The 16,791-nt window shown below is 31.8% G+C and overlaps 2 protein-coding genes, 1 long non-coding RNA gene and 1 other non-coding gene across 8 annotated transcripts in view; 2 read left to right on the top strand and 2 right to left on the bottom strand.

Annotated features, from left to right (window-relative positions):
• LOC106124103 (uncharacterized) overlaps positions 1 to 5,720 on the bottom strand; it is a 28,126-nt gene extending 22,406 nt beyond the window's left edge. Inside the window, exon 1 of the long non-coding RNA XR_001228183.1 lies at positions 5,490 to 5,720. This is a non-coding gene — a long non-coding RNA (uncharacterized LOC106124103). The remainder of the gene's footprint in view (positions 1 to 5,489) is intronic.
• Positions 5,721 to 6,144: 424 nt separating this feature from the next.
• On the top strand, positions 6,145 to 6,217 carry TRNAM-CAU (transfer RNA methionine (anticodon CAU)). Its single transcript has one exon. It is a non-coding gene; the product is annotated as a tRNA-Met (tRNA).
• Positions 6,218 to 6,620: 403 nt separating this feature from the next.
• bcn92 (LYR motif-containing protein bcn92) lies at positions 6,621 to 7,861 on the top strand. The gene is made up of 3 exons (XM_013320605.1): positions 6,621 to 6,778; positions 6,894 to 7,014; positions 7,340 to 7,861. The coding sequence occupies exons 1-3, from the start codon at positions 6,690 to 6,692 to the stop codon at positions 7,394 to 7,396; spliced, it is 267 nt and encodes an 88-aa protein (XP_013176059.1). The 5' UTR covers positions 6,621 to 6,689; the 3' UTR covers positions 7,397 to 7,861.
• A 603-nt stretch (positions 7,862 to 8,464) lies between these two features.
• Positions 8,465 to 13,311, bottom strand: LOC106125006 (uncharacterized). Of its 5 annotated transcripts, none has more exons than XM_013322094.1 (12): positions 13,057 to 13,311; positions 12,596 to 12,716; positions 12,340 to 12,435; positions 12,091 to 12,225; positions 11,817 to 11,964; positions 11,361 to 11,431; positions 10,956 to 11,073; positions 10,675 to 10,764; positions 10,282 to 10,457; positions 9,848 to 9,955; positions 9,446 to 9,599; positions 8,465 to 8,822 (listed from the first exon to the last, which is right to left on the bottom strand). In XM_013322094.1, exons 1-12 carry the CDS (start codon positions 13,133 to 13,135, stop codon positions 8,571 to 8,573), a joined length of 1,548 nt encoding a protein of 515 aa, XP_013177548.1. In that variant the 5' UTR covers positions 13,136 to 13,311; the 3' UTR covers positions 8,465 to 8,570. The 5 variants fall into 5 exon arrangements, with proteins under 5 accessions (XP_013177548.1, XP_013177552.1, XP_013177549.1 ...); XM_013322098.1 differs by having other exon boundaries at positions 10,956 to 11,031; positions 11,361 to 11,416; positions 13,057 to 13,310; XM_013322095.1 differs by having other exon boundaries at positions 11,361 to 11,416; positions 13,057 to 13,310.
• Between the last annotated feature and the right edge of the window lie 3,480 nt (positions 13,312 to 16,791).

Genomic DNA, 16,791 nt, shown 5'->3' on the forward strand with positions numbered 1-16,791 from the left:
CAGGTATAGCACAACATAACAACACAAGTATGACGATCGTTAACATTAACTTCCTTCTCCATAATCTTATATATAAAATTCTCGTGTCACAATTTTCGTTCCCATACTCCTCCGAAACGGCTTGGCCGATTCTCATGAAATTTTGTGAGCATATTGAGTAGGTCTGAGAATCGGCCAACATCTATTTTTAATCCGCGGACGGAGTCGCTGGCGACAGCTAGTATAGTATATATTGAAGTAGGAGTAATTAATATTGGACGAGCCTATTTCTCTTACAATTCAAAATTCTTTATTTTCGGACATTAATATAATACTAAATTTTAAACTGGAATTCAATACATAGGGATAGTTGAAATAGGTGAAAAAATATTATAATAAGTCTTCAGAATTCAGCCCATAATCTGGATGGTTAAAGTCAATATATTTAACAATCTATTGGTTCTGGTCAAGCTCAAAATTCGCAGTTAAAATAAAACAATCCTATGTTAACTGAAATACAACAGTAACTGACTTAAAAATAACTGTAATATATTTGATTTGTTGTTTCTTGATAATAGTAAAATCTAATATATTTAACAGTTTCAAATCAGTCTGTATACAATCGGATACAACGTAAAATCAAGGGGAGGCATCCGTCTTTGAAAATAGGGTGGCTATGATTTTAAAAAAAATACAGTACTACGATATAGAGTCAAATAATAATCGAATATAAATTATGGTACAGTATATCGTTTTCTTTGTGATATTACAAATCCTCGCAATACCGTTATACCAGAATAATATTAGCGTACCACATTTAAAAATAAATTGGTATTAAAATCATAAAAATTATACTGATTCATACTTATATATAATAAATGTTATCAAATTATCTATGAAAACTATTGTCACTCTAGCATATATATGTTTTCTCGTGGTGGTTGTCGGTGTAGCTTTCCTCTGGAAAAACTCATTCCCTATTCCACCCCCGCCCCACGCCCCGCGCCTACGACAGCACCCGTTCATGAGCGGGACAGGTAATGTGCTGCTATCTCTCTTTGAGTCTTGTGTTTCTGATCCGATGCCATATTTATAGCCACGTCTTAATATATGTATTTACGTTTGCAAAAATAAAATGCAAATACGTTAAAAGAATCTTACATAAGTCCGCAAAGAGGGAGAAGGCTAGTAACAATAAAAGCATTTTATTTTTAGAATTTTAGAATCCGTCCTTTAGGTATATATAAAAACAGCCCACAACCGTAAATAGTTGAGTAGATATCACAATAATTCAATAAATTACAAATAGAACTTACTTCCATCGCGGAACATTATCTTTGTTAAATTGAATCTGATAAAAAAATATATCTTTGTCTTAAAAGTTTCGCAACGTAGTAAGTACTATGAATAAGGTTCTGGGCGGAGCGGCTTGTGATTGATGCCCTTTGTTTAAACAAGTCTCGTCGCGCCGCCGCCGCCGCGCGGTAACGAGACCTACTTACCCGTCCTAAACAACCTTTTACTTACTATTTTTGAAACTTTTAGAGTACCTTAGAAGTCACTAATGAGGTATAATAAAATATGATATTTGACTATAAATAGACAATTATAGTTTTTTTACATTTGAGACTGGATTATCTTAATTCTGAATGAATTAGTTCCTTACGCTTTTAACTTTTTCGATCATAAAAAGGGCAAAGTTAGAAAAAATAATGAATAACCTTTATTCCTTTTGTAACAGCCTCCTTTTAATATAAAACCGATTTCAAAAAGGATATAGTTTTCAACTCGACTGTATTTTTTTAAACCATTTAATGAGTTAACTTAATTAGTCAATAAGCTGAACTTAAAGGCTCTAAACATTAGTAACTTATAAAAATATCAAAGGATAAATGGGAATATTACGAGATTTTTGAGTGCCATGAAAGGACACGGGTAGTGTGGGGGGTTGCGGGATGGCGGGACGGGGGAAACGAGCTTTCGTTACAAAATCAAATATCAAATATTGATATTCGCTCCTCGATTTTGTATTCAGTTTGAGGTGCGAGTTACTGTTTGCAGTTCTACTTGGCGAAACGTTTCACATTTCATCCATCATCGATGGCTGCCGTGGTTTATGGAATATGGAATGAAAAATCGTTTTACTAATACAAATATCTATCTCCTTTTTGACTTTGTAGTATTAAGAAAAATAATCATTCTAATTTAGTTACTTTAGCTTTAAGTTTTAAAGTCTGATTGCAGATAAAGCTTTCAATAATTAATTTAATCTGAGTAATGTGTTCTGAGAACTTAAAGTTTTAAAAGAAAAGATATAATGAAGTTGTATGAACTCATATTTCAAGAGAGTTATTCGGACATCTCATATTTTGCGACGTCGCTCATAATTCATTTACTCTTTTGCGTAAAAAGCTATTTTATCTTTAAAAATAATTTCTTAAAAAAGATAAGTGCGAAACGTGGAGTGGCTTTATTTTAAGATTAAGCCCAGGGAAATATTGTTTATGATATTAAGGGATACTATTACAAAAAAATTAAGAAGAGAACATTGTAGTGGCTGACATAAAACATAATTTGATATAAACAAAGGAAGAAAAAAGCAAAAGTAGAAATAATTCACGTTCACGTCCGGTGGCTGGCCAACAACGCGGAAGGCGGGAAGACGGCGCCCGTTGATTGGTGCAAATTGAATTTGGAATCAAGGAGCGCGGGAACGAGATGACGAGTGCGGGGTGAGAGAGGGGCGCAGGGCGCGGAGCGGGCGGAGAGGTATTGTCGTGTTGGCGATCGCTCGCTGATTGCTCGTTTGTGGTACGAAGGAAACTATGGATACACCTTACTATAATTTTGATATATCGTAATTAACATTTGAATGTTAATGTCAGATACATAATCATCGAAGAATAAGATTATGACGAAAAATAATTAAGATAATAAGATAAAAAAAATTGCAATACTGTTATTAACCACCATTGAAATTTAAAAATTAAAAAATAAAAAGATACGTATAATATCCCATTTTAGTAAATTATAATTATGACAACCTTTACAAGATTTTCTAAAGTACCGATTTTCCTATTATATAAAGAGGTCTATGCTATCCTTACGTGGTGTTACCAGTACCCGGGTGATTGTGCCCCCGGCGCGTTTGCCGAGGTGTAGCAACACCGCATTGTTCCGTTCAACCAACAATTTACGCAGTTTGCCCTCTGCCGCTGCCTGCTTAGTTTACGAATCACGGCCACTTTGCCGGAATACAGACAGATTGAGCGGTGCGATACTATTGACTTTTTGATGCTTAAATCAATTTCAGGACTTTATTTAAATCAAATATACGTTTAAAGATGTAACCCTATGTAAATGTAATGACCTATGGAAATTAACAAGGCAGTAGATACAAGTTTACGATATTATTAAACTATCTTAAAACAAATAGCCACAGCCAACAGCAGCTAGTTTTTCTAATTATCAACGAGAGGGAATACAAGCCGTTATAAAATATAATCTTTTTCAGACATCTTAAAATGTTCTAATAGACATACATCCCCTGTGCCGTCGATTAAAAGCAGGCAACGCATCTGCCAATTGCAGACGTCTATAGACAACGAGCACTTCGCTATTACAGCGAATTCCAGTGGCCGCTAGCTCATTTTCCACTCTATATAAAGACTTGTTCAAAATGTAAATTTAAAAAATTCCAGTCATTGATGTTATTCGTTTTAATAGAACTACTACAAGAACATTTAATTCTAAAATTAAATCACTACTACCGCCACCTATTATAAACTATCATGAATATAACATGAGGTTGCGTCGTATAGATGGCGCTGGCGCATATTTATAGCCACTTTTATTGTTACGACCACTTTGGCCGCGTTCCGCAGGCTTTTATCTAAATTAGTCTCATTTCATTGTTGGTGGGATGTCTAACATATTCGTTGGGATTACATTTTCTGTCGTAATTTGCTTAATGTATCATAAAGATTTTCAGACGATTTGTTTCGGGCTGAGAGAGCAGCGATTTGTTGATGCGGGATAAAATTATGATGATGTTTATTCATTATGTCATATAAATTCACAAATCACCAAACTTCTTGAGTAGATATACCAATTGCAGTTTACGAAATAATATATGGATTGGAAACGAACAAACTATTAGATATTGTAAAAAGTTGTAAATATTTCTACTAGATTTGAAGTCTCGAAATATCTTGTTAAGCCTGGCAATAACATAACCTACACATAACAACATGTTCTCTATATAAATATGAGATATCGACGGTTTTTAATTAAAAATTAGAAAAAAGAAAGTGAGAAGAAAAGTCAAAAATAATTAACAAATAATTAGTAGTGAAATTTAAAAAAAATTTACTCAGCAAAAAATTTTACATAATTATAAAGCTGAAAACGCTTCGATAAAATCCCAACATTTAAAAACAACTATACTTCGGATAAATTAAGTTTTAATCATTGAACAAAATACGTAATGTACTAATAGGTTCAAATTTCCACTAAAAGCCCTCGAACTATATCGGGATAGTTAATTTAGTGCGCGACCGATTCCACTCAGCTGTAACTGCGGTATATGTTAGCGGAATGGCTTTTTTATGTAAACGAGCTCTTTATACGTATGTTGCCATTGAATACAACAAGATTTCTTTGTGAATGGTGAGGGTGGGAACATACATCTACAGAGCTGAACTTCGCAATAACATTTATTTATTTATAATTTCGACGCTAATGACGTGTAAAAATTCTTAACATTTTATACCTTCATCACGTTTGTTTCGTGGCGAAATCATAGTTAAATCTACTGACTATTAAACTGAAACTAAAAGAAGCAAAATTTCCTTCTTGTCGTTATTTTTCACTCTTCACAGTAACCGTTCTTCCGTCTAATTTCGAATTAACCCTTATTGTGACAAGATATCTTTTTTGAAGAAAAGCTGAAAAAACGTCTAGAAATGTCATGTGTTTAATAAAACTAAGTTAGAAATTATTTTATAGTGATCGTATATTTTTATATAGTTCTATGTATGGTATACTATACAAAATGAACATAAGAGTTAAGATTACCGTAGGTACATAACAAGTGGAAAGTAAATCGATGTAGATATTAAAACCATTTAAAATTCCACTTAATTATTCTAGAACCCAAGAGAAACTTGTTAAAAAATTTAGAAGAACAACTCTTATAGTATCAAATTTAAATTTAATCACAACAATGATTTCTGATTTTTCGTCTCAACGTTTCCACGAAATTTGATTGTTTACCGGACCCTTATAAAAGCATATCAATATGTTTACCGATGTCACGTTAATTGATTTAAAAACAAAAATCATTTACAAAATAAAATTTTATAAATATTTTAAAACAATCATTTTTGACTAAGAAATTCATATATTCCATATTTCCAAGACAATTTAAAGGTTAAGAATCATTTACGTATATAAATAGATCCGTCTCATATTTGAATTTATAAAAAAAAGAAAGATATGAAAATACTCACAAATGAAGCATTTCTCTTCTCATCCATTTAATGTACCGTGGTCGATGTTCAAATACCATATATAATGTAACCTCAAAAAGTTCAAAAAACCGACATCATTGTTATTGCTCACCGGGGACACTATCAAGTATTTATTTCACAACAATTGAATTTCCTTAAACGGACCTATAAACTTTTTTTGATAGGAACAAATAATATTAATTTACTTTTAACAAATTAATCACAATTAATATTATTTAACTAGACACGCAAAATCTGTATCCTATCTATAATTGACAAACATACTATTTTGGAATACCTACAATTTTTATCGAAATATTAACTACTAATTATTTCATTTAAACATTGAATCAATTCTAAAATTGTTTTAAAATGCTTTTTAATAATTTAACAGCGACATAAACTTGTTCAAACTGCAGTGGGGGTAATTTTAAAGTATAAAGTTAATCAATTAATTAACTCAATTTGTTTTTTTATTTAAACTTTATTAGAGGATCTTTTAGTATAAAGTTACAAGTTTATAACTTATTATGCGTCGGTGATGTGTCCATTAGTGTACATTTATTTATTATCAATATATTATTTTGTATAATTAGATTATTTTTGTTACGCATTTTAAAAGTAACTTATTATTAAAATTAAAATTATATTCACAGCCTCGGTGGCGCAGTAGGCAGCGCGTAAGTCTCATAATCTTAAGGTCGTGAGTTCGATCCTCACCCGGGGCATATCTTTTTTTCTTTTTTGTTTTCTTTTTTTTATCTACCATCACTATGTGGTCTCCAAAAGTTCCAACTTATTAAATTATAACCCACTATGTGTATATCTATGCCAAATTTCAGTGAGATCCATACAGCCCTTCTGGTGATACCTTGAAACATTCGCATCTATAATAATATTAAGATTGTTACAACTGACTCATAATATGGCTGCAGAAAAACTGTGTAACAGATAAAAACGTCCAATTGAATAAAATTCTAAAAATATTTTTTAATTTAAAGTAAAAAAAGAAAACAAAACATCTTTGTTTTGTTTTCTTTGAATTGGTAACACTAAACTCTGCAGTCTTCTTCAAAGAGTATATAAAATAAAATGGTCTTCTTCTCTTTTCAGTTTGAAGTTGACAGTTGATTGACATTTATTATTTGATATTGATAACGTATCTACGATATAAACATTGGACTGTAAATAGTATTTAAAATGGTATCAAACATTTCAAGACCTCACATTTTAGCCATTTACAAGTCTTTACTAAGAGAATCTCAAAAATTCAGTAATTATAACTTTAGGTATGTATTGCACAACTAAGGAAAATTATATAACCTAAAATTATTTTCCGAGTAAAATGTTATTTTATGTCTTTATCTGCATTATGTTAGTCCTTCCGTTCTTCCTATTTTTCAGATTATACGCACTGCGAAGAGTAAGAGATGCTTTCAAAGAGCACAAATCACTTCAAGATCATAAGTTAATAAAGAAAGAATATGACTTTGCAAAGGATAATTTGGAGATCATCAAACGCCAGGTACAAGTTGATTTTTATTGCATTTGCAATGTTTCGTTACTTCAAATATGTATAACAGTAATGGCAATTTCGAACAAAGAAAGGCAGACTAATGTTTGAGAGTTTGTATTTTGCACAAAGTTAGTAGAATTCAATATTTGGATGTATTTAGGCATCGGAATACTTATTGTTACCTGTTAACTCATAGTTGCACTTGATGTGAGATTATTTCCGATTGTTGTATAATTTATTCTATTGTCTATGACCATAAATATAATTATACACTAACAAATGACTATTAAGAGTTTGAATGATAAAATTTAACCTTTCCAATGTGTTACTTCAGGTTGTTATTGGAGAAATGTATAGGACAGATAAGCTTGTCATTGAAAATCAACAGTAGAGAAAACAGCGAACATGGAATGGAAAATAATTAATCATCTTAAGGAGCGTCACACTAGAAATTGAAATACAAGTACAATTTTATATATATGAAGCAATGCAAATATTTAATTTCTGCTGTATTAAAGTTACATTTTAAACTAGTATTGTAAGTAAATATGAGTGATGTATGTTAAAGGATTAGATTTTTGGTCTAAATGAAAAAAAAATTGTTAATAAATAATAGCAAATAGTTGTTTAAGCATTATGGGTTTTTTTATTTACTACCAATACCCTACATATTTTTCCTTGTTATGTTTTTAGTGTTGCCAGTCTGTTTTTGATTTTAGAAACAGTTTTAGTTCTGATGCGATAGTTGTAAATAATTTTTAAAGTTTGTTGGCAATTTCAAAAGTGCATTTGTTAATGTTAATGTAAAGACAACTTCGGTTTTATGCATAAATATTATACCTGTAACATTCAAGTAATTACAATAAATATAATTCCAAATGTTTTATTCTTTTCAATTTATAAAAAAAGAAACTAATACAATAATACTATGATTTTATACAAGAGCATATCTTAATATTCCAGTTTTATATTAAAACTAGCGGACCCGACAGACGTTGTCCTGTCTACACGTCTTTAATTTGAATAAATTAATATGAAGTTAATATTTGATGAAAATTGTGAATCTAAACCATTCCCAGATCCCCTTGAACACACACAAAAAATTTCATCAAAATCGGTCCAGTCGTTTGAGAGAAGTTCAGTGACATACACACTCACAGAAGAATTATATATATAAAGATGTCAATCAGTACAATTGACCCTTGTTACATTTTGTTACTAAAATCCTGCGCAGTATCATGTGGTCTCTAGTTAGACAAGTGACCATAAAGTAAACATCGTACTTGTCTATGTACTCTTAGTTATGGGTTTACACTGCTGTTTGTTGTCTTTCTCACTTTATTTGAAAAAACAAAATTAACACTATTTTTCTGTAGGTTTTTGATAGTAAACCCCCAGTGTAAGAATTTATATTTCTTTTTCCTGGTAATTATTATATTTTTTTATAGTAATATCCCTAAAACTTTATATATTTAAGTGAACAAGTCATTGAAAGGTTTTGTTCAAGTGTATTACATATACCTACATATGTAAATTACTATACATATATAAACACCTACTAATAGTTAAGAAGTAACAGAACTGCTATCTTCAAGTGATACAACATTCTTTTCTATTTCAGAGGATTTCTTTCTATTGAAACGTTTTTTCTTTTCTTCCTTCATATGATGTTTCTTGTGGGTTTTATTGATTTTCTTCTTTTTATGAGTTCGCTTTTTCTTCTTCGACTTTTCAATTTCACCTGAACTGACGACTATTGTATGGACTTGAGGTTTCACCCTATTTTCTACTGGTGCCATGTAAGTTGCTAATGGTTCCTTTAAAATTTAATATAAAATTAATTTAAAAACTAAATTTATTTTTATGATAAATTGTACGACCGTTAGTTAAAGATTCTTTAAAGAACAACGTTAACTACATAAAACGTCTTAGTTATCAATACTGTAGGTCAAGGCTGAAATGCAATACTACTAGCTTAAATATAAAACCAGGTCCAGCATTAGGGTGGGACGGTTAGTTGACCGTCCAGGGCGCCGGACAGTAATGGGTTCCAAAGGGTTGCGAATTACAGTCTCAAATAACCCTATTAACCCGCCACTTCCCCTTAGGCATGGTATAAAAAGGCGCCGTAGAAATCTCGCCTAATTTGCTAGTAGAGCTAAACCCGTTACCGTAAAATACAGTATTGGTTATGGCTCAAAAATAACAGTTCTTTTAATCTTGTAAGTATAATTAATGGAAATATTTGGATGTATGGATGTTTGTTTGTAGGTATCTCCAGAACGACTGCATGGATCTTGCTGAAATTTGGCATAGATGTAGATCAAAGTCTGGAAGAACACATAGGCAACTAATTAAGGTTTTTTTCTATTCCACGCGGAAGGAGTCGCGGGTGGCTGCTAGTGGTTATGACCGGTTTTGAATATGATATGGTGCTCACTTTAGGTAGTCCGGCCCTGCGCAGTATACTGTTACTGACGTCACTGAAGTATCCATTCAGGTTGGTATCCTCTACGTACAGGGGTACATCGCTATTCGGCTCAGTTGTGCCGTGCATATGTTTGACTCTGTTATAAATAGACGGGGATTTGAAACTAAAAAGAATTCATACACAACAATATTACACGGTATATAAAAATTAGTAGTTAAATGTATTAGTATACAAATAAAAATCTTTTCAAAGTGTCTTTGGGTACTTTTAAATTCACAACCTAACCTAACATTTGTAAGTGTTAGGTTAGGTAGAAATGCAGTACCTACTGTTTCAATTTGGAAATAAATATCTCCCTTTTACACTCTTTATGTAGTAATATTAAATTAATTATTAATAAAATCCACATACCGTTTAAACGATTCGCTGTTGGGATACTGATTATTTGAAACGACGATTTCGTGGTCGTGCTCTTTGAGATCTTGAGTTAAACTTTTCCGACTTTGTATATCTTCTGACCTGAAATTGTTGACATAAATATCTTACTGCAACAGCTCTAAAGTTAGAATAAAGAGGATTTTATTCGTTTGTTTTGATGTTTCTTTTTTCGCTTTTGAAAAACGAACCTAGGACCCAATGTAGGTAAGACGTCCCTATCGAGATATCAGGGCTCAAATCGCACTCAAGGAGTCATTGTGAATTTTAGTGAGTCAAGACTTACATTAATCTTTTTTTTTTTAAATTGTTCGAGATTTCCTTCTGGGGAAACCAGACGACAAGGTGTCTCTTAAAAAAACTTCATACAGTACTAATAAAAGGACACTTTTCTTTATTTCTTTTGTTACCTTCTTTCGATACTGTTCATGCTGTTCCCCACGTCAGTAAGCTGCGGCTTGTTCCTGTGGACCTTCTGACTCATCCTCTGCACCACGTTCTCGATGTCTCGCATCCTGCTTCCAATGGCGTCCACCAGCGCCTGCAGGTTCGGTGACTTGCTTTCCTTCTTCTCTATCTCCTGTTCCTGATTGTTAATCGTTTACTTTACAATTGCTTGATGGCTTTTTAATTTCTAATTGGGAAAGTCTCAAGTGTTTTATTAGTTATCTTCCCTTATATCTTATCTATTTCTACTTGATCGAATAAAATTTTTATTTCTTAATATAACATAAATTAGCTATATTTGCGACAATCGTGATATAAGTGATATACTTTAAAATAAATATCGAAACATTCCTTACTTTAACATTCTCGACGTCCATAGACATCTCATGTTCGTTCCATTGATTGGGCGGGATCTCGGTCCATGTTATTTGGCGTGCCATTGATTTCTAAAGAACAAATACGGGCTTAGTAAGTTGTATAGCTTTAGAAAATCAAATATTTTCACGCTACTCTCTCTATAGGTGGCTTCTTGATGGGTTTGGCGTGTTTATTCATATAATTCAAAAGTTTTAAGACTTTTTCAAAGTGGTTAGCTAAACTTTAATATATTGACGAGGATGTACTGTTGTTTTCTTACCTTTTCAGTGGTGGATTGCAAATCTTCATAATCCATGTCGTTGCGCAATTCCGGAGCCTCGTCCTCTACGTCCTGCCTTGAAAAATGGCTCGTTGGATTTTTTATAAAGCGGTTTCTTCTACGAAGTTCATTTAACATATTATATGTAATTAATATTTTTTATCAATTTCTAACTAATATGACTGGAAAACGGTATACAATAGTAGAATATTCCAACCCCATGTTTGCAAATAGTTACCACTGTCCGGAAGATTTGTATAAAAGCATATTCTTATCTCTGTCTTTTTAGAGAGAATGAAAGGGATAATGTTTGTTTTTACAAATCTTTCGGCAGTGGAAACTCACGTGTTTTCAATCCCTTGAAATATTTTTTATTAAAAGATGTATCAATAGGTAGTAACTTACCTCCCACTTTCGAATTTTTTAATTTCTTTCTCTTCTTTATTCGTCGCCAAAGCAATCTGTAATATATTATTCTAATTCATTTATATTAAATCTGTAAAATTTAAATCCGATAATAAATCTTTCCTGCGACTCTACGCCTCAATTGCTACGCCAATAACCTACGCCGTAGCGCCGAATCGAACATTAATATTAAATTATCTCAATATGGATAATATGTTTTTGTGAGAATTGTTTGCAGTGCAAACTCATGGTTACTCATTTGCTACGATCTCTACCCACCTTTGCTGTTTCTACATTCATAGATACAGTACTCATAATATGATTTGGCACGTTGTAAACAAGAGTATGCTTCTAGATGACGAGCCAACCCAAGCGTCCGGTACGTTTATGGTAGTTTTAGGGTAGTATCGATGTCGTCTTTGTGTCAATTGTCTTGTAACTTTTCAAAATACTCACCACAATGTCAGGTGCGGCGTTAACATTCGATCTGTGTACAGAGTCTTTGCAGTTTGCCGGATCTTCGGTGGTGGCTTTCTTTCCGGACCTCAACACGCTTTGCTCGTCTTTATCCATCGCCAGTTCGTACACGGGACCTTCACCTTGTCTTTTTAAAGAAAAGTATGTGAATATGACTGTACTATATAACTGTTGCACTGATTTTGTTCATTTCAGTTTCAAATAGTATTAGGTTTTTATATTTTTGTAAAAATATTTCATGTGTTAAGCATACTTTGGTAGGAAACTGGAGTCAGGCGGCGGAGGTTTCTTCATTTTGTACATGTGGCTCCACGGCGCCGCGGGCAGCGTCTCCCAGGGCTGGCCCAGCACGCGAGTCCATACCTCGCCGCGGACTACTACTAGGCAACTGGAAATAGTTGACTTTTAATATAACACCCGCGTTCTACGTTCTTAGGAGTTTGTAAAATAGAGATATGCAATCTTTTTTTCTAATATTTGTAGATTCATAATTCATTGTTACCGTAGTCGTGGACAGCAGTATGGGAACTGCATATTGGTGTCTTCCACAACCTCTTCGCACTCAATGGCTGACTCCGGCGGCTCAACACGCTTGCATCTGGAATGTTTATCAATTTAAAAAAAGCAAATGGAATTCTTAATTAGAATATAAATATAGAAACAAAAGAGTTTAGATAGAATTAATTCTTGACAATATGATTAAACAATTGTTTTTTTTTTTTAAGTACAGTTCTAGGTATTATTTTTTAGTAACTTACCCCACAGTGTATATAGCTAGATTCCTCCCGCCAGGCTGGCAGCGATGTCTCGTACAAGAGTAAGCGTCGGCCCACTCCGTGTACGCGGTGTGTCTCTTCATAGTACGCGGGTCAGTACAATCTATGGTCATTTTATACAACCAACAAAAACTTATTTTTTTAACATTTTAGAGGCCTATGTGAAATTTTGGATGCAAATTCATCCAATTCATCAAACCTTTCTCTCAAAAATTTGACGGTACCCAGAAAAATTAAATATAGTTAATTAGTTGCAATTGTTTTGATTTTTTTTCATGGAATACTCCGTGTATTATTTTGAAATGATTAAGTTTTCTTAGCTTCAACTAAACCTTAATAAGAAAAATGAACCTACATTCTTCTTATTAAGTTTTAATTGGCTGTAAAATTTTTGGTGACTAAAGAAAAGGAAACTCTTAATGTGTAATTCTTGAATGACTTACATTGATTTTTAAAACCTTCAGTGGCTGGACCGGCATTCACACTAACCATAAAACATATAAATAAATTGAGAACTAACATTCTGATATGTCTAGAATAAAAATAAATTTACTTAACTCGACATACTAAACTCTATTCTCTTATTCACAAATTGCAAATGAGCCACGGATAACTAGGAATCATAGGCACTGAAGTCAAAGTACAGTAAACCTGTCCATAAGAAAAAAATGAAAGTTTCACGCGTGAATAACAAAAAATAAGAAATAAATTTGATAAGCATGGATAAAAGTATGGCAATGCAGTATGGCAGTTTTTTGTACGTGTTGTGAAAGTACAGTCACGTGTATGGTGTATGTTACGAATATACACCATACTAGAGGCTTGGTAGACAAACACGAAAAGAAAACACGAGGCGTCACGATTTGATACAACGCAGTGTTATGTATGTGTGTGTCTTAGATCGTATAGTATCGCATCGTATCGCCTTTCATCTTTAAATGATTTGAAATGCGATAGATAGATGGAAAGTGCATCTTCTTATAGTAAAATTTGTGACGTAGATAGAAGCCCAAATATATATTTCTTACGCTTTGTATCACGACTGTACTTCATATCAAGTAAAGCATTAAAATCTCTTTGTTTACTAAACAATGAAGTTCACGTATCCGGCGTTTTTCCATTGCACTCTTTCACTAATAAAACCCACTGGATTTTCTAACACAGCAAGGATTCTTATATTTTTTCTGAAATACCTGTATATATTTTATGATAAGTTGGACAACAAAGTAAGTATTAAATATTATTATTAATGCCACCAATAAATTGAACACAAAAACTAAATCACAGATTTAAGTTAGTGTTAGTGTCTACTCCAGATGTAAAAGGGCCAAAAATATATTCAGCGAACAATTTACAATTTTTCTTTCTTTCTGTAGTCAAACTAAAACAAAACAATTAATTTCATTTTCACTCTTTTAACGGAACAAATGTTTTACAAAACCTTTGCCAAAATAACCAAAGAGTACATAAAATAAGAGACGGGACTCTTGACTAATTAGATACACAAACGGAGAATAAAAATTGACATTTTCAATGCTAGCAATATTATGAACAAGTCAACGTTGCTACCAACCTAAAAAAATCAATCTGTCAGTTCCCTTTTTGACTTTTGAAAGTATAATTCGAGGGAAAACAATTTTGGAAAAATAAAACAATTTCGTTAATTGCAACTTTAATTTAATCTTCTCACTAAAGCGAACATATTTTAAGAACGCAACATAATGCTCATTGCTTTCGTAATTGTTTAGTTCACCAACAAAATACCCCAACTTTGATAAATGCTTATTTGTTCCAGTTTGTTTATTTGATAGCTCATATTTTCTGATAGAACTGGAGTAGTAGTGCCACTCTCGTCGGGAGAAATAGAATAACACTGGAAAGAGATTAGCTCCTATCTGTTGGTAAAATATTTAGAAAATTGCTAACAAGACAATATGCATTGAGGCAAAACAAATCGTCATCATCAAGCTCATTATACGGACACACTATATTCCACTGAGGAGCTCGGAGCCTACCCTCAAGAATGCGACTAGGTTTTATTCAACAACTCAGAGCCAGTGAGGGTTGGTTGACTTCACACATATCTTTGAATTTCTATGCAGTTGTATGCAATTTGTAATTACAGTAAGAATGTTGGATGGATGTTATCATGAAATTCGAAGAACGCATTACTATATAGCGGAGATCGTACCTGGATATGTAAAATATGATCCGGTCAAACGCCAACTGCACTGCGACGCTCAAAATAGTCCCCTAATCCAAACTTTTTCTATCAAAACATTGCAAATGTACAAGTCATGTTAAATATTATGTAATGTAAAAATAGAATACAATATTTAAGTTTTACTTTCAGATAAATTCATAAAATTATCATGAACCTAAAGATTCCGCATATCAACTCTTTTGTTATTACTATTCTCCATAGATGTGTAACCTATAGATTCCTTAACAAGTAAAAATAATGAGGCATCATTTTGGGGTAAAGTACCTGTGTTAAAATTTAAATAACTTGTAAGAAAATTGTATAAATACTCTGTTCATTTTTTATTTCTTATTTAAAAAAAGTTTAAGATATATAAGTTGTGATATTAGTTAAATCCAAATTTAATAAATTAATTTTGTTTCATATTTTTCACTAAATGGTATTTTTTTATCTTTTGTACTTGATACTTAATTCCCTATATTTTAGTATATTTTTATTTTCTATACACTGCATTTCCCAATTTCGAGAAAATCTTATTATGCTAGTGTATATTTTATATTAAAGACTAATACATATTTCTAAAAATTGTCATATTAACATCAAACTAATATAAAACACTAAATCTATAGGTTACACATCTATATATCAATATTGACATTAATATAGTTACTAGCATTTCCTGCAACATGGTGATCATTTAGATTTGCGGTTAAACTACTCCATATAATAAGTTATTTTTCAAAATTTAGTTTAGAATTACAATATTTCAAACAAACAAACTTTGTACAGTTGTTGCAGCGACATGCAGTCAGTAATTCTGAAGCAGATTCCTTCATTTAATAATTCTGTAGACCTTAAAGAGGTGCATTCATTCGTCTGCAACAGAATGACAATGGTAATTAATTGATTTAAATGTACAACATAATCAATTTAATTATTGGTTTTCACCTAATTACATAACTTATTAAAAAAAACTGGTTTTCTGTGATTATATGGATCTCACCCCATTTACTTACAAGACTTCTTTGCATTTATCTACAATGATGGAACTCACAAACCATGTAAAAAATTTATGATTAGTTTTTAAAGGTACAGATAGGAACTTTTATTGCCTGCCCATTTTTCTGAAATGTCTATGACAGAATCATAAATCAAATTAGTTTGAAAAACTTGTCATGACATGACCAATTTACAGGTTGATCTACAATATTTGAAACAATAATAGAGAGATATTCTACACACAACCTAAATAATGTTTAAGTTAAGTTTTATTATTGAATCTTTTTCATGTTTCGTGCAAACCATTTTATATTAAATATCAAGCCAATTTAAAAGGTTAAAATTGTTCAAGTAATTGCTGGAAATATGTACTTTGGGAATTAATTAATATTTACCACTTACCTTGAAGTATTTGACATGTCTTGTACTTACTTTTATGTTATTTTCATCAATTTTGATTGTAAATTTATTTTTCAGCCATCAGCAAAAGATCATAAGTTCTAGTTCAACATTTACTTATTTTAAATATGAATAGAATGTAAAATTTTATCTTTATTCAAATTCTATTTCTGTGAATCCATAGATTATGTTTTCAACTACTTTTTACTTGTTTCACACCTAAAAACAGAAAGTATTAAAAATTGATAAGTTGTTCATACAATGTTCTTCCTTTGTAATAATTAAAACTGTAAAGCTTATTCTTATTATTTAATAAGTTACAGAAACTTCAGAGGTTGGATGTAACTGCTGGTAACTTAGTTTATTTAGAAAAATAAACAATTACTGATATCTTTATTTTATAAGATCACATATTGTTGATGTAATTCATAATTTTATTATAAATAAACCTAAAGATGTGTACTTTTTAATAATAAATTTCGGTCAATTTGTCATTGGAAAGTGAGTCACACACCCATTTTAAAGTCCGACCCAAATACAACAATAAACAAAGTCTTTTAACATTTGAATAATAATT

The sequence above is a fragment of the Papilio xuthus genome, unplaced genomic scaffold (genome assembly GCF_000836235.2).
Source record: "Papilio xuthus unplaced genomic scaffold, Pxut_1.1 DF825946.1, whole genome shotgun sequence".
Lineage (NCBI taxonomy): Eukaryota > Metazoa > Arthropoda > Insecta > Lepidoptera > Papilionidae > Papilio > Papilio xuthus.